The following is a 26936-nucleotide window of genomic DNA, read 5'->3' as shown; positions in this document are numbered from 1 at the left end:
TCATACGTACACTACGAAAAGCTTGCCACACTTCTATGTTAACCAAGATGGCGTCGAGTAGGCCTTCGAGCAGAAGTAAAAAGGCGAAGCGTGCAGCTAGCCCTGCCGTTGCGCCTGCTGCTCCAAGCAAGCGCAGAAGACCAATAACAGTAAGTTAATTCATTGGTGAAGCGTTATAGTTCAATTTATTACCAGATTTTTTTTTCCCTTTTAGCCCTGTGTGGCCGATGATTTGGACTCCACGTCAAGCAGTCCGTCGTCTTACAGTGTTGTCAGCGAGGCGAGTGTTCAACCCAATGGACAGTTTGTCTTCAAAGATACTAATTTCGAGGTAAGTCAACTTATATGTTATCTTCAAGAACTGTAGCTGAAAAGGGAAGAGAAGATAATAAACTTGAAATATAAAAGAAGAAGGAAATATAGTAAGCTTAGAAATTATTTTAAGCTTATTAGGTTTCAAATTAAGCTTAGTTTTTGTAGTTTGTTAAGGGTTATGTCACTAACGCTGTGTTTGTTTTTTTCTAACATAGCACTCAGGGGTTAATGCAGGCAAGAAAAAGATCTGGAAAAATTTAAAACAGATTATGACATTGGAGAGAGGACTTCCTTGGAAACAGGATGACCCAACATGCAAGTTCGAAAGATTATGTATACTAAAGGCATCCATGGTTGAGTGTTGATTGATATCCTTGATCAACATTTGATCGATACCTTGATCCTTGATCGACATTCGATAAGTACCGTTGTTCAACATTCATTCGATACCCTCGATTGACATTCGATCAATACTCAATCAACACTACATCGACACCTTGGTCAGCAGTCAACTAAATTTCGATAGCTGCATATGAGTTGGTTGACACTCAGCCAACTATCGATCAACTGTTGATCAAATGTTGATTGAGTGTCGACAGAGTATCAATTTCAAGAGATGTCAATTGAGTACCGATTGAGATGTCAATAGAGAGTATCGATCAGGGGTATCAATCGACACTCAACCATGGATCCCTTTAGTACACATGATGCAGTTCTAAAAGTAGCAAGTCGTTGTTTTCTTCCAAAGCTGAGATCTCAAAGGACTGGCACTTGATTATGGTTTCCATAATTTAGGACATCTTGGAATTTTACTGCCCCCTTCTCCCCCCTCCCACCCCACTCCCCAAGTTTCTTTTCCATGAATTGATCTGACTGGGATTATTGCAATACCACCCTTTTGAGCATGGTAAACTAGATAAATTGTGTGGTTTCTGCAAATTTCCATACCCACTTCAGAGAGGGTTATTAGAATTAATTCCAAGGGCAAGGGGTCTCAAAAACTAAAATTTTAAAAGGAGAGTACATGTACAAACTAAAACTGGAATTTTTGTGAGGAGAGTATGAACATTTTCTGGAACAACACATTTTGTCGTTGATATTAAGGCTGAAAATTGTAAAATCCTGTTTTGTTTTTGTGTATAGATAGCAGTGTAGATGCCCCACCTTCGTTTAAACCAGCCAAAAAGTATGCCGACCTCTCAGGCTTACCAGTAAGTATCTAAAGATTTCAGTGTAACTATCTGAAAATGTCAACTACTTACAATTTTTATTATGGGCTATTATTATATGGTTTTCTCTCGTAGCCAATATAACGTGCCCTCTGATTGGCTTATTGTAGGGCATTATTCTCCCATAATGCCCATGGGCCGATTACAGACTTGCAAAAACAAAGCAAAAAGCCATATAATAAACAACTTATTAACCTTGAACATATGGTCTTAGCAAAAAAATCTCAAACCTAAACCTTATCGTATTAAGCTCGCTATCACTCTGTCAATATGGCAAGGTCGCAGTCTGAGATTTTCTCGTAAAGACCTCACTCTCGGTTAATAAGTAGTTACTATTTAACCAAGAATAAAATAATTTTATTATGTACAAGTAGGTGTTTAAAAATGAAAAAATAATTGAGCATATATTTGTAATTTTGTTTTGGTGCTGGATAGTAGTTAAAATAAGTAAGAGATATTGTTGTGAATTTCAGGCGAAATACAAGGACCCAAGGACAGGAATACAATACAACAACTCTATGGAGTTTGGTTCAATCCGTAGTTTGCCCATGGACATTGTCAGTGGTTATCTGGCTCTGAGGAAAGCAGCCCCTGCGTGAAATACAGTTTTGATTTGTAGATGTGTAAATAAGTGAGAATTTAAACAGAGTTTTGTAAATATAATATTTCAAGTTTAAAAATACAATATATTTTTTCAAAACAATTATCATTATCTGTGTCACAGACTAGACGGCTAGCACTCAAAGTCAATGCTGATGAATCAAACAGAAAAAAGTAGAATATTATTATTAAATCCCTGGCCTTCTGTCTCTTTTCCCTCTTTGTCCTCTGCTATTTAGATATATCATACTGTCACATCATATCTCTGTGAATTTTCTGAGACCCTGGAACAGGCTACAGACTTGCTGAGGATTTAAGAATGATGTTTCTACTTCCAATTCCTCTTCCAAAGTTCTTGAAGTACTTTGCCCAGGCTTTGTCCTTGGACTGGTCACAAAAGGAATCTTATCCATCAGACACAAACAGACAAGTGGGACAACTGACATGGCTTGAAATGTTCATCATCTTTACAAATTTCTGTCAGGAACAAACAGGAACCCCAGCCTGATTTTCAGACAGTCCAAGGTCACTCGCTGTCACTCCCTTCCCTCGGTGATAGTGATCAACCTGAGACTGTCTGAGAATCAGGCGAACAGGAACCCTTGTGAGAGAAGGTAAACACTGTGCTTGTAGTGTGGTCCATGCCATCAAACGTTTTTCTAGTTCCTATTAGTGTTGTACGAAGAGACAAGTAGCCCAGACACCTTCTACAGTATTTCCTTTCATAGCATTTGTTTGCTCATAGACTAGTGACAAGGAGAATTATTGATACACTCTCTCCCCCTGTTCCGATAAAGATCAACCCTTCTCTGTCTTGGATTTTATAGTTGCCCTGGCTGAGGTGACCTGTGGTTAGATATAAATGCACTGAGAGTAACAGCAGAAAGTTGTTTTGCATGTGCTGGCCTTTCCCGTAATTGCACACTGATAAGACAACTAACCGAAAAGAAATGGAACCCACGACCCTCCCCACCCTCCATTTATGAAGTGGTCACACAATGACCGTAACAAACTTGGTAACAAAATGGTGGACGATACGATTGAAGTAAACAGAGGGGAATCTTACTTAGGAGATGGAGGCACACTAGACAAGTCAAAAGAATTGTACGAAAGAAACGCCTTGGGAAACATTGCTTCACAGTTATATCCCGGGTATGGAGAATTTTTCGCCATCCCGCGGGAAGCAAACCATCAATTCTACGAACTGTTGTCGGCGTTTGTAAAACACAATCGCGATAACTTCGAATACGTTGGAAGTTTACGCAAAAATGGAGGGATCTTAACAGCTGGAACCACTGATTTATTGCACATTTTGAGACCGCATTTGCACAGTAGTTCAAAGAAGAACGTAGATAGATACCTTATTGCACTGAAGCCGCCTTTTACGCGCCGAGTGAACGAGTTTTTGGTTGATGAATTTGTGGGACGTCCAGAAGGCAAACTCTTCAGCTGGATTGATCTAGGGACAACTCAGATTGAGTACGTAGACCCTGTTAAACTTTCCGCAAGAATAAGCAAGTTGAGAGTTGATCAAGAGTTGCCACGACTTTCTGGAAAAACTTCCATTTATGTTGTATGCAAGGTAGGGAGTAAGCTTATAATGGAGGCTAGCTAGAGAGCCGTGACTGTTTTTCGCGTGCGCTCAAAGTGAATTTTGATAATTGTTAAAAAATATTGGTAGTGGCTTTTCTCTGGGAGTAGGCTGCAAAAAAATGGAGGAATGGAACATTGTCCCAGGGATAAATCACCAGATCTGATAAATAACGATTTATTTCCCAAGGGGTGGGGGAAAGTCAAAGCCCTCTGGTAACCCCATTTGACATATCCCCCCTTTCTAAATGATGGATCTATCCCTGTGAATACTCTTTGTGATGTCATAACGTTCTGGTTCCAGGCAAGAAAGTGGGTGAAGTTATTTCCAGGTCTTTGTTGCTCAACAAGCCACTTCTGATATCACTCTGCCATCCCACCTGGTCATGCATTTTTGTCATGAGCCCGTGGCTCAGGAGATTGGGCAACCACTCCCTGTGTTTACGGCTTAAAATAAAGTTACTATCCTTACCCATCCCTCTCCCTTTACATTGAACTCCCTGATTCAAACTCTCTTACTGTTCATCATAGCAAATGATTTTCTTTCAGGTTTTGTACTCTGAGAGACTTTATTACTATCCGTCAAGAGAATACTCTTCATCTGTGTGGCTTGGCAAAGACAAAACATCATTGGAGAATCAAATAAAACTTTGTACAAAGTCTTTGGACAGATGTTGTATCAGTTTAGATACAAGAGATGCAAGAGCATTTAGTGTTTGCTGCATTCCACTGAACAAGGATGGGACTCTTGGTACACCTAGATACGATGTCAAGCTGATATCACCAAATCCCTACAGAACAAATTACAACCCTGGAACATTTTATGCTCAAGGTTGGTACATGTGAAGCAATCCTTTTGAACTTTTTAAGAATGTTAACTAAAGCTTAACTGAGGGCCATGGCTAGTAACAGGCAAACCAAGGCACTAATATCTCAGTCATTTTTTTGTTTGTTTATTTTTGTTGTTTAGTCATCAAAAACACCCTAAATACCTAGGAAGAGAATTTAACCATGGATATTGTGCCAGTCATAATTTTTTCTTGAAGTCTGTCAAAGTGACTGTAATTGAACAAAAACAACATCACTAACCTCCATGTGAAATTTTAGAACTGGACTTTGAGTTTGTTGGCTGGTTAACATCACAAGTGCGAGGGATGAGAACAAAGCATTTTTGGCAACCTGCTTTGCGAAAGTTGTTTAGTTTCCCTACCCCAGATGACAGGAAGGCAGCATTGCAATTCTTGTTGAAAACTATGAAGAAATTTCAGGTAACTTAAAAATTTTCCTATTCACGTTCTGGTAGAATAATAATTATTATTGCCTTTTAATCAAAATTTAAATAAGTTTTGCTCATTGTCCTTGCAGACAGAAGAGAAGAGTGAGATTCAACTGGTTGATTTATCTTTTGTGATTTCAAACCCTCCTCCGTGTCTAATATCCAGTTCATCTATCTTAGCCTCGTTTCTGAGAGGGGCTGGTATTATACTGGTACCACCACAAGAAGCAGATGATGGCGATAAATATGAGGAACAAATTGTATTTCAACCTGAAAACTGCCAAGAAAGTTTGCGGATTTTAGAAGCACTTTTCACAGTTCTTGTTAAAGGTAAATCAGTTTCAAAGGGCTCTTTCTTCTATAATACTGGAGCATAAATTACAGCTGCCCAGCATGCAATAATGGTTCCTTTGTAGTAGAAACTTAGAACTCTATGAATGGAAGGGACCCATTAGAAAGTGGGGAAAGAGATTGCGTTGCAAATATGGTCAAGTTTCATGTGACGAACACACCTCAGATATTTGAGAATGAAGAAAGTATGCACAGCTCTAATTAGGAGAATAAAGTAAGTGAAGTTCAAACCATGTAAATTTTTTCCCACTTCTTTTTCTTACTTTTTTTTACACAGGTGTGATAACAGAGCAACAGGGGAGAAGTGTATCCCAGCTTCTTGCTACAGAAGTTGTCTGTCTTCAAGAACTGGTATGGGATTTTAGAAATCTATCGTGAGTGGTTAAAAGTTAAATACTGATGTAAACACTCTTTTCGCCATGCCTCAGCAGTCCATTAAGCAGTAAACAGTGCTGTTCTTTGATATCTTATCATTTTCGGCAGGGCATTTTCGGCAAAACTTTTGTAAGTTCTGAAGAGTTTAAGAATATTGTTGTCCACGTAGTAAATATCTTGAGCACTGGCAGTGAAAACTCCGATTTATTATATAGACACGAGTGTTTTACTGGAAAATACACCACGCGTAAAATTCATACGAAAACACATCCGGGACTCGGGTGGCATATTTCCATATCTTCACTAGTGAGGATATTGATGATTTCACTGATATCAAGTTTGTCTCGTAAATTGTACTTAAATTTGTTGATGTACGATCAAAGCATCTTTGGGTCTTCCTCGAAAGTCTTTGGCAATCTTTGATAATCTTCGGAAATCTTCGGAAAATTTCGAAAAATGTTCGGCAACGTTCGTGTGACCTCCGGACAAGTTTTGGAGAATTTTCGGAAATCTTTGGAAAGTGGTCGGAAATCTTCGGAAAATCGTCAAAAACGCCGTCATCAGTATGTCTATATAATAAAAAGAACATTACACGTTAGCTCGAAGATATGAATTTTATGTTCTCGCTGCGCTCACTCGTGAGATATTGTTCTTGCCACTCGCACATAAAATTCATATCTTCTCGCCACCGTGTAATATCCTCTATATATGACATGTCAGCGACATAGTCATGTTGCTATGGAAACGCTTATAAAACCGTAGGCTTTGAAGGGGATGCTTACCATGGAAAACCCACGTGAAAATGGCCCATTTCATTTTGATCAGCAAAATCTGGGAGTGCGCGAGTCTTTCGTGCGCTTGCCTGTAGGACACACTACGATTGCGGTCGTGGAAGCTTGGAAAAACCAGAGCTAGATATCATAGAGATTTGTTAAGGGGGACATTTCGTATAATCACCTGGGAGACCATCTGTTTCTTTCAGCTTTTAATTCGCCTGCGAGAAAAGAAAACAAGAGCCGAAACACACAGATGTTCTGTCGGCAAATTGTGTAAATGAGTTTCAAAAGACACAACCATCTTTTTTTTTTCAGTTTTACACGCAGATGGGCTGTATATGTTCTCCATGGAAAAGTCTAGATCCTCGTGAAATACCTTTGTTGGAGTTGTGGAAAAATCCATCACGGACGAGAAGTTATCTGGAAAGTCTGGGACTCAAGGAAAATCTCCAAGGAAACCAAATGGTCGTTATCTGCCCTGACAACTGCCAGCTTTTGAATATTTTGGCGCTATTCTTTGGAAACATTGACTGACGCAGCGAAATGCAATAATGCTTGCTTGGAAATTGTAATTGCTCACAGCATAAATTTCTCTTGGGAGGCAAATGTGTGCATCTTTGTTTCCATACCTACCTTAGAACCGAGGTCAGAACCAGTCCTGTTACAACTTGGATACGGCTGATGTTACCTCATTTTCGGCACATTTTTAAGACATTTTATTTATTTAATGTTAGCATTGAAAACAGAGGTCTATATCATCACCTGGCGAACTTTTTCCCTTCTCTTCTCCACGGAAATTGTGCATGTCTATTTCAGTCTGGTTATACGCCTCAAGTGAAACAAGATTCCTTTTTACATAATCAATATTTGAATAGCTTTATTGTTTAAATTTTTGCGACAATAAAAGCGACAATATAATTTCTCTTCCTTGTTTTAATTTTTTTTTTATCATTTTTTGGAAAAAAAAGAACTGAAACACTTTTTTAACATAATATTTAAAAAAACTACCGCAGTGAAATCTTTTTCAGTGCGAAAAGAAAAGCATGGGGTATATTTTCTTTTTAATTTTAATTCCCGTTGAATTTGATATTTATTTTTCTGGAGTCTTGCATAATGTCAAGATCAAAGTAAATAAATTGAAAATACACCTGAAATGTGTTGTTATGTTACCGAGTGAAAGGTATTGATGACAGACCAGCGCCCGCCGAAAGCAGATGTGTTTCAATAATGACATTAATTGTCAGGACCTTGGTTCATTATTATTTATACATTTTCCTTTACACCGGAGCACTTGTCAATAATTTCAACCTGAATTTCGCGTCGCACTAGCTACATCTCGAACGTTCGGAAAATACTGGAGCGAAAGAGGAAATTTCTACAGCCGTATTCCGAAATTTGAATGACATGGCGGACAGAGTAGATCGAGAAACTGGAGGATTTGAGGCAGAATTTGTTCTTCCACTACCCGAAGAATACGAATGCCCAATTTGCCAGTTAGCTTTTCGCGACCCCGTCCAAATCGAAGATTGTGGTCACCGATTTTGCCAGTCATGTCTACAAGAGTTAAAACGAAGGTACATTTAATTTCTGTGAAAAATTAGTCCCTGTTGTTTGCATGTGCGAGAAAAAGTGAAGTATTTATTATTCAGAAGTCAGCTATGTTGGTAGTAACGAGTATTGCTCGCGCGCGAAATTCGTTGCCGTAATTCTCGTAGCAGAAGTGGAGGATTTCATGGAAATCTTTTTGTCTGAGAGTTTATATTTTTTTTCTGTGTTTATGTGCGGCGAAAATTACATTAAACCTGTTTTCTGCTTCAACGATGCTAACATTTTCTAATAGTCTTTTTTATCCGTAAATAATATTTAAGGCAAGGGAGTCCATGTTTATGCCCTCTGGACAGAAAACCAATATCTTCTTCAAAGGTAATGTGAATATATTTTCTGTTTTATCTATTTCACTTTGCTGTTCCTTGTTTGAATGTTATAGTAAAAAAATAAATGTAATCCCTTTTCGCTCTCTTGTTGGGTGTTATACTCACGCTCAAAAATATAATTCTTAATCTACTTTGAAAATATAGTGATAGTATTTTACGTGTACCAGAAACTGGCTCAAATGGGTTTTTTTTAATTTTGTTTTTCATTGATTTCGGCGAGGGCCTTTTTGATGTTCCGAATAGTCAAAATAATTTCTATCGCACTCAGGAGCCGACAGAATATCAGAAATATTATGATATTCAAGCTATAGCCAGACGATCGCGCCAACCGCAATTTGAATTCAGTCAGTTCGGTATAGTCTTCTATCACTGTAAAAGTGATCAAATGAGATGTGCTATGTAAAATCATCAATATTGGAGCGGCAATTTTTAACTCAAAAGGACTTGTCGTTATTATGTGCATAAAAAATGTTCTCTGTATTTTAGATTAATTACATGCGCTTGGCCCGCGAACGCCATGACTAATATTTCTTGAGCTGAACTCCACCGGACATGAGCAATTACATGTATGAATTATAACAGCAAAATGAAGACGCTAGCAATGAATATGAAGTGTGACATTGAAAGACACTGGCGTCAAAGTCTTTTATTATCTCGGGATCGAAAACCTGGTCGCGGTTTCTTTAAAATAACCACCTAGTGGCTAATTCATTTGAAAAAGACGTGCCAGAAAAAAAAAAAAACGCGCCCGAGTTATTAGTATTGTTTTTGTTTGGCAAAATAACTGAGGCTATAAACTGACTTAATTGCTCTCAAGTTTGTCTTGAGACATTGCGATTTGATTGTACTTATGATCTTCACACTTTTTCCTCTTCTTTCGTTTCACAGATCTTTGTCGACAAGGCAGCAAAACGAGCCGTTTTATCACTTGGTGTGAAATGCTCCAATTGGAAAAGAAAGTGCGACTGGGTTGGGGATTTAATTTATGTTGAGGTAAGATCGAATAACCTTTGATAAAACCTTTCTTCGAAAAGCCTGTGGTAAAATTTTACAGTACGAAGACCTGGAATAGGGAATTTTGCATTTCTTCCACCGTTCATAGTATCTAGACTGGGGCAAGTACCAATTTTAAGAAAACGAAATACATCCCATGGCAACATCCAAACACTTCTGACGCCGCCATTGTAACATTTTCTTACAAGGACTTTTGACATTTCTCTGTGAAACAAGAGAAGCTCGAAACTTTTTTCATGACAGACTTAAGTTGTAAAATTACAGTTACAGGTCCTGTATGTTTTCTTTTTCACTTGATTTGCAGCGTTGGATAATTGTAGCCTCTTTGTTTTAGTAATTATACTCGACTGAATACAAAGCTTATATCTGTCACTTCTCAGCCCCATCGGGGCAGCTGTTCAAAAAGCCATGTGTTTGAATGGCTGCATTTCAAATGCTGTCGATCTCGATCTTAATTTTAATTGCGTCGTGTTGTTCTACCAAAGACATAAACAAAAGGGATGTGATTAAATGTTGCTTTAGAAGTAAAATCGATGAAGACCTTAATCATGATATTTTCCGGCGTTGGGAACATTACCCTTAAAACGCATCACACCAGCACCGCGGTTAATTTCTTTTTTAGTAAAACAATGAATTTTTAATCTTAAAAGGACTATGTGTTAATGAACGAAATCTTGTAAGGCCGGCCTAAGAATATGTAAAATTCTTTCAGTTTTACTCGACAAATGTAAATAAACCACTTTTTCACGGTATATTTTAATTTATCTTTCAGTCAAAAATTATATATATTCTGTCAAACGGGAAGTATATTGTTTGCTTTTTTGAGGCTGGATCTGCTTCTTCTTTGACATGGTTTCCCGTAAAAATGGATTCCCTTTCTATTTAGTTGTCATTTTAACGCTTAAAGTTTCTACCTAAAGCAAACAACAGATTAACAAAAAAAGATTAATGAAACGCGACGAGTGTTTTTTTCATTATCAGAATCTCATAAGACAGGCTTGAGAACTCCTGAAACTGTTAAGGTAAATGTAATTCCTTCACGTAGTTCTTATTGTTTAAGTTGTGGTTTGCTGGAGTGTTTTGATTTAACCATCTGTTCATATTAGCACGTGCCGTTTAGTCTTCGGAATGTTTTCCCATAAATTTCGCTTCAGTAATGATGTTAAATATTTTATTTCTTCGTGTTTTATACTAAAACTCGTGACTACAGGGTACTTTTGTTTTTAATAATAAACTGCAAATCTGCTTCGGTATCTCACTGAGCGATTTTATAAGACATTCGCGCGCTAACTTCGGTCTTATTTCACAACTTCACAGACCAACATGTCATGTTATTTTGACCACATATGTCTTCGGCCAGTAGCAAGAGACCTGATACCTTAATACTGATGCATTAGCTATGAGAAAGTATATTTTTGACTTCTGAGCATTAGCTCATTTCAAGATTTACGCTTGTTCGGTTTCTTACAAGAAATTCCAAAATCGTCATTTTTTCACCTGTAGTTGCGCAACAATGCCGGACGAGTCTCGCTGAGTTTCAGTATGCTTCATTTACACCATGAGCTAATATTGGTAAGACAACTGAAAGAGCATTTTATTTGATTTTAAACAGCATTGTAAAAACCGTTGTTTTGTCGCTGAAAATTTATAAAACTACGGCCAAAAAAAAAAAAAAAAAAACGAAACTCGATGTAATCAGGTTGCGTTTTTTAACCCAAAGCATAAATAAGCATTAAGTAGCTTAAGTTTATTTCTAACAATGCGAAACGTAACAAAAGGCGCACGAAATTCTCAAGATATTTTAAGTTGTTTCGGTTATGAAGAGTTTTGCATTGTATTTTAGGTAAGCCGGTGAACATACACCTAAACGACTCTGGAGGTCTTCGTGTGCTCATTAGGGTTTTGTTGTAATGCTGGGCTTTTAAATGGTCTTTACAATGGCAAAAATTTTCACGCCACAAGATCGCAGTTAATTTTTGGTGCGGGCGGGCGGACTGACCGATTGACCGACCGACCGACCGGTCGATTAATCGATCGACTGACTGACTGACTGCCTGACCGACTCACTGTCTGACTGACTGACTGACTGACTGACTGACTGACTGACTGACTAACGGACGGACCGACGGAGAGAAAGGCAGATAGATAGACAGGCAGGCAGGGGAAGCAGACGGCCGGTACAAAAAGAGGGACGGACCGAATAACGACTGAGCTTTCAACTGGCTGGCTGACACTGAATAGCTCCAACAACTGACTGGCTGACCGACACACTCGAACATGGCCAATACCAGCACAATAGCAAACACTCAAACAGGGACAGATTTTTTTGAGATCTTTGTTTTCACACAGGAACACATGAAAAACTGTGCGTATGAAGATGTACACTGTACAAATCCGGAGTGCAATGAACTTATGCCTCGGAGGACACTGCAGTATCATCTGGTGTCAAAGTGCCGCTGGAGGGTGGTGTCGTGTCACTTTTGTTCCGAGATGTACACTTACAAGGATAGTAAGGTAAAAGTAGATCTACTTGCTATTACATGTCATTGTTAAAGAATCTTGAAAACTCGGCCTGAATTTTTCAAGTTCTTTGTTCATGTTAACCATCCTTGGCGCATTTGGTTTATAAGTGCTTCGTTGTTGTTTTTCTACGTAAGTGGCGTAGTGAATAACTTTGTGAATGAAAGTTTTTCTTTAGCACAGAAAAACCGTGATAGATGTTTATTTTTCTGTCTTCATAATAGCTGCACATGAAAGTATGCAAGCGAATCCCTTTGGAGTGTGTCAACAAGTGTGGAGCAAAAGACATTCCTCGAGAAGAAGTGAGCGATATAACTAGGCCTAGAAAAAGATCTGTATTCACCGTGCGTTGTTACTGACAGGCAATAAGTTCCTTAGAGCGATTTTCAATTGAGTGTCGTAAAACCAAAACCAAACCCATTACTTACCAATTAGACTACTCAGACAATCTCAAACCGGAGTCAAACAAAACCAAAACTAAAGTAATTTAAATTGCCTGATTACTTTCGACACTCAACTGAAAATCGCTCTATCTTATGGCAATTAATTCCTGGGAGGACACTGGATTCTTTTTCAAAATGTTGTTTGCGGAAGAGAGATTTGCAAAGCAATACAACGCGAGTCACCGTAACCATTTCCTTTTTCTCTTCAATGCGCTGTTTGCGTGCGAACTAATTAGACACGATCGTACCTTGAGAAGAAAAACACACAGGCTGAGACCGAGAAACCTCGTGCGAGAAGACACTAGGTTCATTTCAATCCCCACGAGAGAAATATCTGAGATTCAAGCAAAGTAAACTGGTCCTCCGCGACGACGGAGCGACGCAGTGCAGAGATCTGGTCCGGGTTGTTCGAAAGCCGGTTAGCGCTAACCCAGGATTAAAAGTTAAAAGAAGTCTATGAAACTGTTTTTCGCTGCTTATCTTTGGTGTAGTTTGAGATTATTCAAATTCAAAGCTGAAGGACAAACAATGTAAACAGAAAACCTCACCGAAAAGTTACAAAACTCGAATCAAAGTGTTTGCTAATCCTGGGTTAGCTTAAAAGAGTAACGTCACAGTTTGCGCACCTTGAAAAGTTTAGCCTAAATTTTTACAGTTCGTCGTTTGCAATCCGTGTTAATCTTCTCCATCCTTAACCATCCCTGTTCCTTTATGGTTTATTATTATCTCTTTGGTGTTTTTTTTCCATTGTAGTAAACTGCTATTTTCAGGTAATTCTGTACGCGGCCAAAATAACTTGAAATACCATGACTGAGCTCCTTTAATCGGGCTTTGAACAACCCGGCCCTTCGGACGAAGTTGTTTGCGCACGTGAGCTAAGTTCTTTATTTTGTTTAGATGTCTTTTCACATAACCGAGTGTCCTCTGGCAATCCATCCTTGCTCATACCAGGATATTGGTTGCACTTTCAAGGTAAGGTCAATCAATTGGTAGAAATTTGTTATTCGGTCAGAACCAAAAGTAAAAAAAATTTTTGTCTTCATAGTAAGGCAAAGGTAAAGTCTGTATGCGAGCCAAGTGACTCATCAGGCTGGAGCTTATCCCGGTTTCAGTAGCATGAAGCTACTAGGAGTATTTCTACTCCCCCCTGGATGGGATGCTAGTCCATCGCAGGGCTACCCCCAGCATTAAGTTCGCCGGTACCCATTTGTACACCTGGGTGGAGAGAGGCACTGTGAGAGTAAAGTGTCTTGCCCAAGAACCCATAACAATGTCCTCAGCCAGGACTCGAACTCGGACCGCTCGATCCGGAGACGAGCGCATTTACCATCAGGCCACCGCGCCTCTCACTTCGTCCTCATAGTGGGGCATGGTAAAAGGTAAAGTCTGCATACGAGTCACAGAGCTACAGTCAGCAGTCTGCACTCCACAGTCTGCGTTTTACACTGACCGACCGCTATCTGGATTTGGTTCTCTCGACTCCTCTACCGTGTTATGTAAAATAGCCTCCCACTAGCTGGGATTATTTGCGATATTTGTTTATTTATTTAGTTAATGTCCCCAATTAGCGCAACACTGAGTGCTAAATGCATTTGACACTTGGTAAAGTTTTTTCCCTTTTCATTTATTATTATTATTATTCTAATCTTCAGGGTAAACGCGATGTACTCGAAGACCACTCCAAGACCGCGGTACACACCCATCTGAGTTTAGCTTTGCTGAAAATCCGGGAAAACGAGAGTCGCAGTACCTGTACGAACGGCATGTTCATTTGGAAAATCACCAATTACAAACAACAGTTTGAGCAAGCAGTAGCTTCACCTGAAGACTTGGCTATCTTTAGCCCACCCTTCTATACCTCGCAATACGGTTATAAAATGAGACTGAAGGCGTATCTTCAAGGCCGGGACCGCGGTAAATCGACGCATTTGTCCTTGTACATCATAATAATGAAGGGCGACTACGATGCGTTGCTGGACTGGCCGTTTAAGCAAAAAATAACTTTTTTTCTCATCGATCAAGGCGAGCAGAAAGCTCATCGGACTCACCAACTCAGCCCGAACCGCTCGCTGCCGAACATTAAAGTGGTGTTCAATCGGCCCACCATGAAAGAGAACCTTGGGATTGGTAACCCGTGCTTCGTGCCCCACGAGGTCCTGGAGTCCGGCGAGTTCATAAAAGACGATGCGCTGTTTATTAAGGCTGTTGTTGAACCTTCCAAGGCAACTTCTTAACATTTAATTCAATTCCGAATCTCAAAAACTCACGGTTTCCCGGAGCCATCTAATAGTCCAGTTATCCACGACCGCTGAATATAGACAACAACAACAAAACTTTTATTCCTTTTTCATTAAAGGCGCATCTTCTTCTTTGAATATCTTAGTTCAGATTGAGACAGACTAACACTGTACAGATGAAATGAGTCTTTGATCTTTTCATTCGACGGTCTCGTTTACCACTTCCTTTCAAAACTGCGAAGACCCTGGAACGAGGTTAATGGTCGACAGTTAAGGACAATTACTAGTACTTAGGCTTCCCCTTTTTATTCTCTCGTTTTGGCGTAAAATTTCACGAGATCACAAGCACGCATTCTTGCATGCTGTTTCCAGGTCCGGCCAAAATGCAATGGCGCGTTTTGAAATCTTAATCCTAAAATATTTAAGATCGTCTTCAACCGTAACTATCCTTTCCACCTTTTGAGTTTATATGACCCCTTTTGTGTTTTGAACAATTTAGAAGAATGCCTCGATACATGGTTATAATGTCGACAGTTTGATTGTTTTTTTTATTCTCGTAACTTGTCTGCTCGTCAGTATTTTGATATTGTAAAGAAAGAGAATTAAAGAACAAAAGAAGAGAATGAAACTTGAATTGTTTGGCAAATTTTTTGTGACAAAAGTGACACGAATTATTACTTACGCTAACGTGAACTTGAATGTTCTAGTATTCAAAATTAAGACAGGATTCTTGTTATTCCAGAATCGTGAGTCGCACGTTCCTAATGTGGTATATCGACTTGCATGAATTGTTGCAATGCAACTACAAGAGTTAAATTCTTGCACCAAAAAATTAATTTGTGCCTAGTTATTAGCATTTAGCCCACGTTTAACAAACTAGCAAGTCAGTGGTGATGATAAAAAACGACAGTGTTATTATTTTTCGTTCTGTGAGAGAATTAAATTCAATATTAGTTAGAAAAAAGAGAAAGTGTGGACGAGTTGTTGCCAACGTATTCTCAGGCTCGCGGTTTCGACTGTACCCGCGCGGGATTCCCACCTATCATTGCTCATCATAGCGTCTTTTTTTGTCAGGAAGTTATTTTATGTGGAGACTTCAAAATGATGGACTCATCCACTATATCCAAGTTTTTAGTTGCACTAAGCTGCTTAATCAACTGACAACAACATGACAGTTCGGAGTATGATTTCAAGCAGAATCTCGAGTCGGACTTTTTTGTTGTGAACAGAGTGAAACCTTGTAGTCAATGGATGCTTGGCTCGAAATCCTGACTCGAAATCTTAACTGCAGCTGGTGATCCTGACCTGAGATTCAACTAGAAATGCTGCTGGGAATCTTGACTCGGGAATAGCAATCTACCCCATCCTCAGATTCCTTTACTGATTTTGGCTGTTGAGGGCCCCACCCATGGGAACTTCCAATGACCTGTTATGGTGTGGGTAGGGATATTTTGCGGAATCTCACCATGATTACTTTGTGTAGATTTGGTGGTTCATCACCCTGGCTTGATGAGTTTCTTTATTCTTATTATCGTTCTCCTTGACAGTGTATTGCAGTTTAGGGAGAAATCACTGGATCTTGAGAATAAGTAATTGCTTAAATAGTTCACAAAGAATAAATATGTAAATCCTGACTCGGAGAACAGGAATCCACCCCAAGCATTATATGAGTGCTATCAGTTCCTTCAATCTTTCAAAGGCGTTACTGAAATTAAAACTGTATAAAACGCAGAATCTTGAAGAAGACGCAAAAATACTCGAGTCAAAACTTTAGATGTATATCTCTTCCGTTCGAATCGGAACGTCAGAAATTTCCTTACCATTTTTCCTTACCATTTTCCGAAAGTCTTTATCAACAAAAAACAATAAAGGTGAACCGAATTGTAAATGGTAAGGTTGGAAGAATAAGTACCATTAAGGCTGGTTTTCACTAGCGACTGAGTCGGAGCCGGAGTCGTGGTCGGAGTCGTAAGAGAACTTACGACCTAGTGAAAATCGAAAATTAGAGTCTTATGCGGAGTCATAAGCTCGACGGAATCGGAGTCGAAAGAATCAGAACGTTTCCATTTCTTCCGATTCCGTTTACGACTCCGTCGTTTATCATCCAGTGAAAACTACATTGTCGGAGTCGGAAACAGAAACGGAAGAACAAACCAATCACAAGGCCCGGAAACGAACGTTATGATTGGTTTATTCTTCCGCTTCTGCTTGCGACTCCGACAATCTAGTTTTTACTGGATCGTAAGCGACGGAGTTGTAGGCGGATGCGGTGTTCTGCTTCCGACTCTGTCAGTTTGATTTTCACTAGATCGTATCACACTACGCTTCTAATTGCGACTCCGACTACGACTCCGTCGCTAGTGAAAACCAGCCTTTAGGGAGCTTTAGATTGGACTACGAGTACGAGATTGAGTACGAGTGCGATTTTCGAATTTCAAACCAGTGACCGTTTCCGGAGCCCTCGCTCATCATGTTGGTTCAAGGTAGCGAGGGTAGCACATGGGATGAGATTGGCATTTGACTTGATAATATGGAGTCTGAAACTAGAATTGAAAAGTCCTTGTCGTACTCGACAAGATGGTAAAGCACCCCAGCACTACAAATGGTGCGATGCCGTGCCGAGTGCGGAATTGGAAATGCAGAACGCCAATCACCATTGGTTGTGGCGTTTCTCCTGATTGTTAGAACATATTATTGATCCCAGACGTCTGATGAAATAGCTTTTTTTTTTCCCGGACCATTGCACGCACCGTTGGTTTCATTCACGCGCTTAAAAAAAAAAGCGAATCACGTGACGACGAATATGAGTGAATCTTTGCCGTCGTCTTGGGAAGTTGTTTCACAGTTTGTTTGCAAGTTTGTTGAGTTTCGCACTTTCTAGCAAGACACAATCCAAGATGTGTTACAGAGAAGAGTTCGACAGATACAAAATCTATCGTATAGATAAGATATGCCCCGAACTTGGTACTTTTGAGGAATTTGCAACAGCTGCGCTGCAAACTCCTGTGACCATCCCCGCCAAGAGTTGTTTGTCTAAAAAACCATTTCAACAGACGTTTGGGCATTGCTTTGTAATCTCGTTTTCAGGATAATTGTTATTCTCGGCCGTGGGCTGGCTGCATTTACGCGGGAACATTTCGAATCAGCGCGAAATCTGAACAGCGAACTAAACACACAATGTTAGTCGATACATCCCTCAAATATTTTATGAGTGGCCTCTTTGCCATAAACTTTTGTCACCGTTAGTTTTACACACTTTCTTCAGAACTTGTCATTTTGGAATCCAAGTATCATAGGAATCTAAACAGACAACACTGTCGGCCTTACTTTTTTTAATTTGCTCTCCTCACCTTCAAAATGGAGACCCCGAGACCGCGAAACTTTCTTTTTACGGCCGTTAGTTCGAAAATCGTTACTCCATTCACTATGTTTATTTATTTTTTTATATAATATATATAGCAACAATAACAATCGTTTTGAACTTCGTTTTAACTGTAGAGAGCTTCACATTTCAGAATACAAGAAAAGTAAAAGCACTCAATATTTCGCGCCAAGGGCGTTAGCTACCTCATGCGTGACACAGCATGAATTTTAAACAGCTAATTTGTATTCATGGTTTCTAACAAATAAATCCCATATGCACATTTATTTGATCGAGTGTTGTTTTGTGTTCAGTACGATGTGAAACTAATGGCGGGTGATATTTGGCTGTTTCGTCCGCTGTGCTTTTTTCCGTCTTATATCTTGACGGCAACTCTCTTCTCCATGACGAAATTTCGGGTAGGGATTTAAACTTAGTATGCTCAAATCCTATTTTCACGAATCTTTGGCCGGAGGGTTTATCTTGTTCGTACGTGTTGGCGCCAGGACGCCATGTTAATCCATATGTTGTTTAAGTTTTGCATCTATTCGAAGAAGAATAGAACAGGGCAGGAACGTAGTTTAAATAGCTTTGCGAGCAAAAAAAAAAAGATCTTGAAGGTTACATTCACTTCATCGGTTCAGAAAATATTATAACCCAGATAACCGCAGCAACATTTCCTAAAGCGTTATCAACATAATTGATTTAATTCATAAATCGTATACTTAACAGTTTAGTTTAGATAAGACGTCTTAAGATTTAGTTTGAAATTTCCACATCGATGGTATTAAAACCATTTGAAGCCGCCCGTTTAGCGATTTTAGCACACTTCCGAGTTCCTGCCTGTTTCCATAGGCGTCTGCCTGCTTCGAAAAAATGTACTTGAAATTTAAATTCGTCTGCAACAAGTACCTCGAATACGATTCATAGGACTTAAGAACTGTGTTCTCTAAGAAGAGATTGCAATCGCAAGTTTATTATAATCGAACAATTTATATTAGTTCCATAGTTTGATTTACTTGTACTGTTTAGACCTAACGTGGAGCATCTGATTCTCTTCTCCGAACATGTAGGTCGAAGGAACCTATTATTGTGGCCATGACTGGTAAGTGGTTGAGTGACAGAATATTCATCTTATTACATGGAATACCTGAATTGTTGATGTACCCATGTTACAGGCTTTGTAAGATTCGGTTAAAGAAGAACTCGACATAAAACGGCCAGGTGCCGAGCGGAATGGGACGGGGAATTAACCAGCCCCCGTTCCCACTCCTTTAACCCCCGCTCTCCCTCCCCCTCTTCCCCCTTTTACTTGACTAAATTGAGTTTATACTTTCAGTTCTACACAGGGTATTTAATTTCCCTTTTTCTCCCAGACAGTGTTTATTCCTCCAAGAACAAAAAAGGTTATTGCATCACTTATTACGTTTAGTCAGGAGTTTGGGTCCAGAACAAAATTCTAACAACAAAATAAAACGAAGGAATTAAAGTGAAAGTCTAACCTGTTGAAATTTATTTTTATTTAATAGGTGTAATTACAATGAGTACTGCTGTGGCGATGATGTATGTTGTGACTATCTCACTGGCTACTGGTATATATGGTAAGACAATGAATTAGCTGTGTTAGATGGGAGGTCGGGGTACTTCACATTATGTTAATGGAGCTAACCCTTCTCTGGCTAAAAGTACCTTTTTTTCTACCTCATGTCAGACCCAGACCAAAACCGGTATCCTCCATCTCAAACCTCGAAACTGAAAATGGAGTCCATCCCCCACTGGAAACATCCATTCTCCCAAAACTCTGCAAAGAGCACCAAAATGTTGACCACTTCAGACCAAGATCATCAACAGCTAAAGTCAAGCAAATAGTTGTTATATGAGGCTGCACCTTGTCTCCTCAAGACAGATTGTCACACATTCAAGGTGACATTCTTAGTAGAAAATATCTGTCTTCCCTTCCCACCTAAGCGAAGGGTTTTTGGTTGGCATCCCACCCCCACCCCTTGGGAAATTTCAGTGTATTTCAGATTGATGCTGTCCTTTACTGTTTTTGGCTGTCAAGGGCCCCCACCCTATGGGAACTTGGAATTATGACATTTCATGAGGAGGGTATGGTTATTTCGTGGAATCTCACCATGACTGCTTTGTAAAGATTTGGTGGTACATCACCATAGCTCGACAAGATTCTTAATTCTCGTCATCTTTCTCCTTGAAATTGTATTGCATTTTCGGGAGAAATTAGATATTGAGAATAAACAAGCATCTTCCTTTCAGGCTTATGACGGGGCTTCTGTTGTTCACCCTGATATTAGCCTGCTGTTGGCTGCGTTACCATAGATACCATTCTAGTGAATCCATCGAGTCGGCAAAATTAGGATATGTCTCAGTGCCTGGAACAGTGGTAACTTACGGCGATGAGTATTACATTCACCAACAACCACCTCAAGTGCCGTTTGCGCGAGAACCTCCACATTTTACAACTCCATTGGAGTCTGAATCACAACAGCATGAAAGCTCCAGATACTATCCACCTCCATTTAATTATATAGAGAGAAGAACTCCTAGTGCTCCACCTGAGGACACATACTAAATCAACTTAACGATGTCGTAGATGTTAAATTTTCCGTAAACAGTTTGAGAAATTAGAATGGGGCTAAAACATGCAGGACATTAGCGCCAGCGGAGGACACGTACTAAATAAGATCAACAAATATTTAGTAGATGCTAAATCTTTCTTTAGCAGTTTGAGAACTTAGAATGGGGCAATACTTGTAGAGAAACATACTAAAACATGCAGGACTTGAGCTCCACCAGAGAACACATACACAATAAAATCAACAATTTAGTAGATGTTAATCCTTTTGTGAGAAGTTTGAGAATTAAAATGGCGCAACATTTGAAGAGAAGCATACTAAAACATGCAGGTCATTAGCTGGACATTTGAAATTCAACATTTGCTTGGGAAGAGACGGCAATAGGTTAAAAGAAATTTCGCAGGCAATAACATCACTTTTTGCTGCATATTGTCTAGTTTTGTACAAAATCAAATCATTGCTGGCTGTCCTGAGATGGAAATCTATTTTTGAGCATTGAAACCAAGAGATGAAGTCAGTTTCATTGAATAGTGGATTGTTAAACTATACAATTAAGACAAATTGTACGCACAACTTGTTAGGGTTTAGTGCAAGGGAAACTTTGCAAAAAGGCTTGCTCCAAAATTTTGGTGATGTTGTTGTCCGGATCAACAGTAGCAACCACAGCCAAATACATGTTCACACTGACCATGTCTGCAGACAATTTTAAATATCCATGAATTCAACCAAACTATTCCTTATTTTCAAAATGGTGAAAATAATAAGAAGCAAATAGGAAAACTGGATGAGGTAGAAAAACTGTATTGAGGCTTTGCTTGCTAATGGTCACAAAATATTTGTCATTTACCACAAGCATGATAATTTTCTGTAATTTGTAAACAGCCCATGGCTATGTTGATCCTAACTGCAACATAATTTTAATGGCATAAAAATTGTACTTTACTGCAATTAGTATTCACAATGTTTATAAAACATTTTTGCGGTGCTTGGAAGAGGTATGAAAGTTTTAGAAAACGTTTACTAAAAGTGTACTTTATATGATATTTTTGTGAATTTGTAGTGCAGAGTGTTTACAAGAGGAAGGAATAAAATAAATTGTTTCACAAAGATTCTCATTTATTGGCTGTACAATTACTATATTTCTCATATATGTGTCATCATTTAACATTTTGACTTAGTATTGCCATTTATGCAATGTCTGTTTAGCGTTATTTCTTTGAACGTTTTCTCGTTCTTTTACTTCCTTCATCTGCAGATTCAATGCTTGGTTGAAGATGTCTCATGCTCCTTGAAACCTATGCAAAGAAATGAAATTCCATTACTTTAAAAATACTTGCAATCAAGTTATCTTTATTCCAATTAAAACTTTTTGAAAAACAAAAAGTACATCTTTTGGGGCGTGTAGACTCTTTGTGAGCATGCACTGAAGTACAAGAAAAATGTGCTTCCTCCAATGTACGTGCTCACTCTGTCCCACAGTGAAGAACAGTGGCAGGTCAGAGCAGATTATCTCTTAAGGTCACAAAGCTGGCTGGCATCAAACCCTGCCTCACAATTTTTATTTAGCTTGCATTCTCAACAATGTCAGAGAAAATAGAACAAATATGAACAATTGGACTGTTAGGTCCATTCATCACCATCCTTCCTTGTTGTGTCATGAGATGTTAGATCCCCCTTTGGAAACAACGTCTCAGAGATTTGAGCCAAAATCTGCAGTGAAGCGAAAGCACTGACAGATCTGTGTACAGTGTTAGTGGTTCTCAATCACAAGCAGAGGGAATCATAACTAGAAAACACAGTTGGAGTCGTACAGAGATTTGTGCCTGGCATATCTCTGTACTTCATTTGGTTGATTGGAAGAGCCTTTCGTTTTTGCTTTATATTAACAATAATAAAAGCGATAAATAGAACTTAAAGTTTAATCCCATTAAAAAAAAGATGTAGTGCAATTCACAAACCTTTGATACTGTAGAAAATGACCTTTTCTTGATGTTGTTTATTCTCACACTCTTTGATGTATTTCCCTGATGGTAGAAATTATACATTCAATACTTTTCAATCAAGCCCTCTTTTGAACAAATTTAGCCATCCAACCATACAAATAAACTTTCTAATATTCAGTAATAATATTTGAAAATCCTCTGGCTTCTTTAATTATTGGATGGTATTTTTCATACAGGTTTCCTTCAGTTTGAAGGCAATTTTTTTACATAACAAAAGAAGACTCAATTTGAGGAGACTTGTAAGCTCCTTTAAAATCCCCATGACTGATACGACTTTCGCTCAAAACAGTCATTACACTATATGGCCTGTGTTTGTACCTGATATAACATGCTCTCTGATTGGCTTATGTACTCTGATTCTGGGGCATTATTCTCCAGTAAAAACAAAGCAAAAACCATATAATAAAAAACTTATTAACCTCAAATGTTCGGTCTTTACAGGAAAATCTCAAACCTCTGCCTTGCTATATTGACCTCGCTATTGACCGGTCAATACGGCAAAGTCTCAGTTTGAGATTTTTTCATAAAGACCTCACTCGCAGTTGATAAGTAGTTATTAATCAAACATATACCGGAATGAATAAACTGTAGAACATAAATTAATGAGCAGTATATACCTCATTATCTGTCACAGAGGTGCTTGGATTGGGTTCTTTGTTTATCGTTGTTTGGTTGCTTGCAGATGGGGTACTGTTAGCTTCTACCAATGAAGTTCCAATTTTCTTTTCTAATATATGCTTCAAAGAAAATCCAACAAGTAATAATGTTAGCATGTTATCATGTTGGCAGCAAGGCAGAGTTGTTAGAGCACTTAACATCAATTCAAGTTTCAGGTGGGTTAAGTCCCCTACTCCCTTACTCTGACTCACTTAATCAGATGAAATTCTGTGTAAAAAAGTCTGACTGATCTATAGGTTGGAATTTCTTGACCATATAATGATTATTTTCTCCAGTGTTACTAGCCTACACTGGCTCTAAAAAGCCCAGCTGGTGAGTGGACAATATTTCAGATAAGAATAAATGTTTTTTTCCAATTGGTAAGTCTAATGACAGAGTTTGTAGCTTGATTGGTAATACATGGTAGTGATATCTTAAAGGCAAGTGCTTTTCCTATTTAAATTTAAACGCCTGTTCAGTATTAAAAATATTTTAAAGCAAATTTCATCACATGTATACCTTCTGACATCTTGTTCGTTTCCAGTCATCAAATTTTTGTAATTCACTGTACACACAGAAAAAAGAGATAAACTGACACAGTCAAAATGGAAGTGCACAAAAAATCCCACTTACAAAAAAACACAATGACACCCTGTTATGGCTAAAATTTGGATTTCTCAAATCAAAGCACAATTCAAAGTCTCAATTTTACTACCAAAAAGAATAAATCTGAGAAGTTTGTACCCTACCAAGATACATCAGACACCAAGTCATCAGAGATGGCATTGAATGACCTGTCTGATGAAAGAGCCCCTGCCTCCAGTAACTTGTTCTTCATTTCTTTATAGTTGCTATGAGCCTCTTCCAAGTACTGCCAATTCAAAGAAATCTTTCAACAAAGTAGTTATTCCTGACATGATAATGAATCAATTACTGTACACAGCCAAAGGGTAACAAGTTTTACTAAGACAAAGATTTTTTTTACCTCAAGAGCTCTGTATCTCTCCTCCACATTATCATTGATGTCGTCAATTAAAGCAGAACTGTGGCCTTCTTCTTGGCTTGTGATGGCCTCTTTTGATCCATATAAAAGCTAAAAAACAACAGTGAAACAAAAGAACACAGTCCTATTGATGTTAAACACTGTCAATTTTTTTTTATAAAATTGATATCATCTCATATCTCTCATATCTTCTGCATTATTTACTCAGCAATTTTTACTGTCTGTGCTCTTCATTTACAAATACAAGTTTGAAAACAGATATATTTATACATGCTCAGTATATTTGCTTCTTAAAGTATATTTGCTTCTAGAAAATACTGTAAATCTAAAATGAGTTAGTACTAACAAATTAACAATTAATTTTATTCACTTGACAAGGAAATTACATATTTACCGGTATTGGCATGGCAACAAATAGGAAAGCCTTTTCATTGTTTAGCAGTCTCAGGATATAGTCAGCATCATGGTGCTGTGAAAAAAGAAATTCTTCTAAATGTTTAAAAAAAAATTACTGTATGTACAATACTGCGTATTGCTGTATGTTAACATGAGCCCTGGTTATTAAAACAAGTATCCATGATGGCCTTGGCCCATGCATCCCATGGCACGATAAGGACTGATGATGATGTTGATAATATGGTGGTTTTGACCTTGTCAAAGTGAGTAATTAGGAACAAACCCCTTTTTGTTTGAGGTCATGTCTTTGGGCAGTGTCAAGTTTCCTCTGAGTCAACTTAATCTCCTGACATTCCAAAGGCCATTTGTGGTCTCTTGTTGATTGTTTTACCCACCCTTCCCTCCAGGGGGGGGAGGGGGTATTTAATTTTTCTTTTGTGCTTGTTTTCAATAAAGTTCATTTTGCCCCAAACTCTTTTCCAGTCTCTTTTTTTCTTTGTGTTTTCTAATTATGATGGTACACCTAAGCAACAGGTCTATTAATTGAAGAGTGTGTGTGTGTGTGTAGTGAGGACAGCAAATAGTACATCTTCTCTTGTTTGCCTGCCTGTCTCCTTAAGAAAGGTGTCTGCCTATGAGAGAGTAGGAAGTTGTTTGTGGCATGGACAGCTCATAGTTTAAAGAAGAGGGATCCACTTATGAAGTCCACTGAGTATGTTTTGAAGAAACATTAACTACAAATTAAATCACCTTTTGTTCAATAATTTGCTTATGTAATTCTTTGAGATCCTTCATCATAGATAGTGTCATACGGATCTGTAGACAGAAATAATGAGGGCACAAACCCACATATACTTAGTAGAAAGACTTCTTACAATGCAGTGTTATAATCATTACTCAAGATTCTCAGTGCTAAACAAATTGACAAAGAACTTGAATTTTAGAGTGACAAGTCATGAAAATTTTATTGGGACCCAAGTCTGTTGACTTGCATGGGTCCTCGCTCAGCCATCCATATTCCCAGAACCATCAACATTTACCTTAACTTTTGGCTGACAAATCTGTGTGTGATAAATGGCATAGAGTGCATATAAAGCTCCGACACGATACTGAAAGCTGCTTGGAGTTGAATCAAGGTATGTGCTGATAATACGAAACAGATAGTCAACAACCTGCAAAACATAATGTTCAGCAAATCTGATCAAAAAGCAATTAAATAAAACAGAATTGAAATTATTGAGTTGTCAGATTATTATTTAGCCTAATAAAAGGATTTTTCTCCCATAATAATTAACAAATGAATGAACATAATCACAGCATTTCACAGGACGGCTGGAGCTCAAACCTGTATTCGTCGATTGCTGTCTCTTCCGCCGCTAGAACACAACCAAAACAAACGCATCAAACAACACATTTAACAAGACCGAAATAAATGTAAATGATCATCAAGAAGATACGTACATACCAGTGTATTAAAGAAAAGTTCATCTCCCGCCATACTTCACAGAATTTCTCGAATCTTACAGTCTTCAGGTTGTCAAAACGCGACAACAACATACGACAATCCGTGATCAATCCGTCCGCCATCTTTTCTGAGTAAACATGGGCGCGATTAGCTACTAGTCACCAGTCTGTCACCAGCAGTCGTCTGCGTCAGTTCATACCTTATCCCATATCATACATACCAGTTATGGAGGAATAACTGTTTTTTTCCGCGTTTTGTTGAAATGGGAATAAGCTACAGTTCACGTAGAACGCGTGCATTTAGAGAAGGTGTACAACCAAGGGGAACTGTAAAAAGAATTGCTTGTTTCGACTTTGGACGTAAATGAAAATAAGACTAAATGGAGGCTGGGCAACTCCTAAATAAATTTCTCTTACCTCTTCTTGCTTCCTGATTCTTATCACGCGTTTGGAATAACATGACGCAATTTGAAAATTTTTCGGAGGAAATGATCGATTTTCAAACGTTTTGGAACTTCCTGTTGTTTTAGAGAATTCAACTACTTCAAAGAGCAATTTACATTGAAACTTTAGAAAGGTTTTCCAGTACGCATTAAAAAACTCGAGTTCCGAAGTCTAACCTAATTAAACTAATATATTTAGCAAATAACTATAATGGTTTAACAGATTGCACTAGTTTGCAGTCTTTGTAATATCGTAAGATGAAAAAAAAAAAAAACATTCCTCAAGTGCCACTTGATAGCGTTAATTTCTATATTAAAATCATCTACGTTACCTAATGTCAACAGATATTCCATG

The 26936-nt window shown here is 38.5% G+C and overlaps 5 protein-coding genes across 5 annotated transcripts; 4 read left to right on the top strand and 1 right to left on the bottom strand.

Annotated features, from left to right (window-relative positions):
- The first annotated feature begins 35 nt into the window (after positions 1–35).
- On the top strand, positions 36–2247 carry LOC110049968 (INO80 complex subunit C-like). Its single transcript, XM_020755825.2, has 5 exons — positions 36–149; positions 215–331; positions 531–630; positions 1459–1526; positions 2018–2247. The coding sequence occupies exons 1-5, from the start codon at positions 36–38 to the stop codon at positions 2141–2143; spliced, it is 525 nt and encodes a 174-aa protein (XP_020611484.2). The 3' UTR covers positions 2144–2247.
- Positions 2248–2383: 136 nt separating this feature from the next.
- LOC110049988 (uncharacterized) lies at positions 2384–7434 on the top strand. The gene is made up of 7 exons (XM_020755848.2): positions 2384–2758; positions 2972–3726; positions 4284–4566; positions 4842–5002; positions 5100–5340; positions 5639–5712; positions 6828–7434. The coding sequence occupies exons 2-7, from the start codon at positions 3127–3129 to the stop codon at positions 7044–7046; spliced, it is 1578 nt and encodes a 525-aa protein (XP_020611507.2). The 5' UTR covers positions 2384–2758; positions 2972–3126; the 3' UTR covers positions 7047–7434.
- On the top strand, positions 7056–15630 carry LOC110049990 (TNF receptor-associated factor 4-like). Its single transcript, XM_020755849.2, has 7 exons — positions 7056–8086; positions 8381–8435; positions 9335–9439; positions 11810–11974; positions 12205–12282; positions 13321–13395; positions 14076–15630. The coding sequence occupies exons 1-7, from the start codon at positions 7917–7919 to the stop codon at positions 14655–14657; spliced, it is 1230 nt and encodes a 409-aa protein (XP_020611508.2). The 5' UTR covers positions 7056–7916; the 3' UTR covers positions 14658–15630.
- Positions 15631–18302: 2672 nt separating this feature from the next.
- Positions 18303–21722, top strand: LOC110050037 (uncharacterized). The gene is made up of 4 exons (XM_020755902.2): positions 18303–18440; positions 19095–19126; positions 19551–19622; positions 20296–21722. The coding sequence occupies exons 1-4, from the start codon at positions 18351–18353 to the stop codon at positions 20609–20611; spliced, it is 510 nt and encodes a 169-aa protein (XP_020611561.1). The 5' UTR covers positions 18303–18350; the 3' UTR covers positions 20612–21722.
- Positions 21711–26288, bottom strand: LOC110050036 (snRNA-activating protein complex subunit 1-like). The gene is made up of 11 exons (XM_020755901.2): positions 26140–26288; positions 26020–26050; positions 25715–25846; positions 25425–25490; positions 24673–24747; positions 24261–24368; positions 24025–24146; positions 23795–23840; positions 23236–23355; positions 22574–22639; positions 21711–21910 (listed from the first exon to the last, which is right to left on the bottom strand). Exons 1-11 carry the CDS (start codon positions 26259–26261, stop codon positions 21824–21826), a joined length of 975 nt encoding a protein of 324 aa, XP_020611560.2. The 5' UTR covers positions 26262–26288; the 3' UTR covers positions 21711–21823.
- Positions 26289–26936: the final 648 nt, after the last annotated feature.

The sequence above is a fragment of the Orbicella faveolata genome, unplaced genomic scaffold (genome assembly GCF_042242905.1).
Source record: "Orbicella faveolata isolate gen_17 unplaced genomic scaffold, um_ofav_v1 contig_13, whole genome shotgun sequence".
NCBI lineage: Eukaryota > Metazoa > Cnidaria > Anthozoa > Scleractinia > Merulinidae > Orbicella > Orbicella faveolata.
Note: the sequence above shows the minus strand (reverse complement) of the source record. Positions and strands in the feature narration are given on the sequence as shown.

What these genes read in the sequence shown, in the direction of transcription:
- LOC110049968 (XM_020755825.2), top strand. Translation starts at nt 36, where the DNA reads ATGTTAACCAAGATGGCGTCGAGTAGGCCTTCGAGCAGAAGTAAAAAG. An exon ending in AGCGCAGAAGACCAATAACA is followed by an intron (nt 150 to 214) that starts GTAAGTTAATTC and finishes TTTCCCTTTTAG; the next exon opens with CCCTGTGTGGCCGATGATTT. An exon ending in TCAAAGATACTAATTTCGAG is followed by an intron (nt 332 to 530) that starts GTAAGTCAACTT and finishes TTTCTAACATAG; the next exon opens with CACTCAGGGGTTAATGCAGG.
- LOC110049988 (XM_020755848.2), top strand. Translation starts at nt 3,127, where the DNA reads ATGAAGTGGTCACACAATGACCGTAACAAACTTGGTAACAAAATGGTG. An exon ending in CCATTTATGTTGTATGCAAG is followed by an intron (nt 3,727 to 4,283) that starts GTAGGGAGTAAG and finishes ATTTTCTTTCAG; the next exon opens with GTTTTGTACTCTGAGAGACT. An exon ending in TTGTCTGTCTTCAAGAACTG is followed by an intron (nt 5,713 to 6,827) that starts GTATGGGATTTT and finishes TTTTTTTTTCAG; the next exon opens with TTTTACACGCAGATGGGCTG.
- LOC110049990 (XM_020755849.2), top strand. Translation starts at nt 7,917, where the DNA reads ATGGCGGACAGAGTAGATCGAGAAACTGGAGGATTTGAGGCAGAATTT. An exon ending in AACCAATATCTTCTTCAAAG is followed by an intron (nt 8,436 to 9,334) that starts GTAATGTGAATA and finishes TTCGTTTCACAG; the next exon opens with ATCTTTGTCGACAAGGCAGC. An exon ending in ACACTTACAAGGATAGTAAG is followed by an intron (nt 11,975 to 12,204) that starts GTAAAAGTAGAT and finishes TCTTCATAATAG; the next exon opens with CTGCACATGAAAGTATGCAA.
- LOC110050037 (XM_020755902.2), top strand. Translation starts at nt 18,351, where the DNA reads ATGGCGGGTGATATTTGGCTGTTTCGTCCGCTGTGCTTTTTTCCGTCT. An exon ending in TCTCCATGACGAAATTTCGG is followed by an intron (nt 18,441 to 19,094) that starts GTAGGGATTTAA and finishes CCGAACATGTAG; the next exon opens with GTCGAAGGAACCTATTATTG. An exon ending in ACTGGCTACTGGTATATATG is followed by an intron (nt 19,623 to 20,295) that starts GTAAGACAATGA and finishes TCTTCCTTTCAG; the next exon opens with GCTTATGACGGGGCTTCTGT.
- LOC110050036 (XM_020755901.2), bottom strand. Translation starts at nt 26,261, where the DNA reads ATGGCGGACGGATTGATCACGGATTGTCGTATGTTGTTGTCGCGTTTT. An exon ending in TTGGTGTCTGATGTATCTTG is followed by an intron (nt 23,841 to 24,024) that starts GTAGGGTACAAA and finishes CTGTGTGTACAG; the next exon opens with TGAATTACAAAAATTTGATG. An exon ending in AACGAACAAGATGTCAGAAG is followed by an intron (nt 23,356 to 23,794) that starts GTATACATGTGA and finishes TTTTCTTTGAAG; the next exon opens with CATATATTAGAAAAGAAAAT.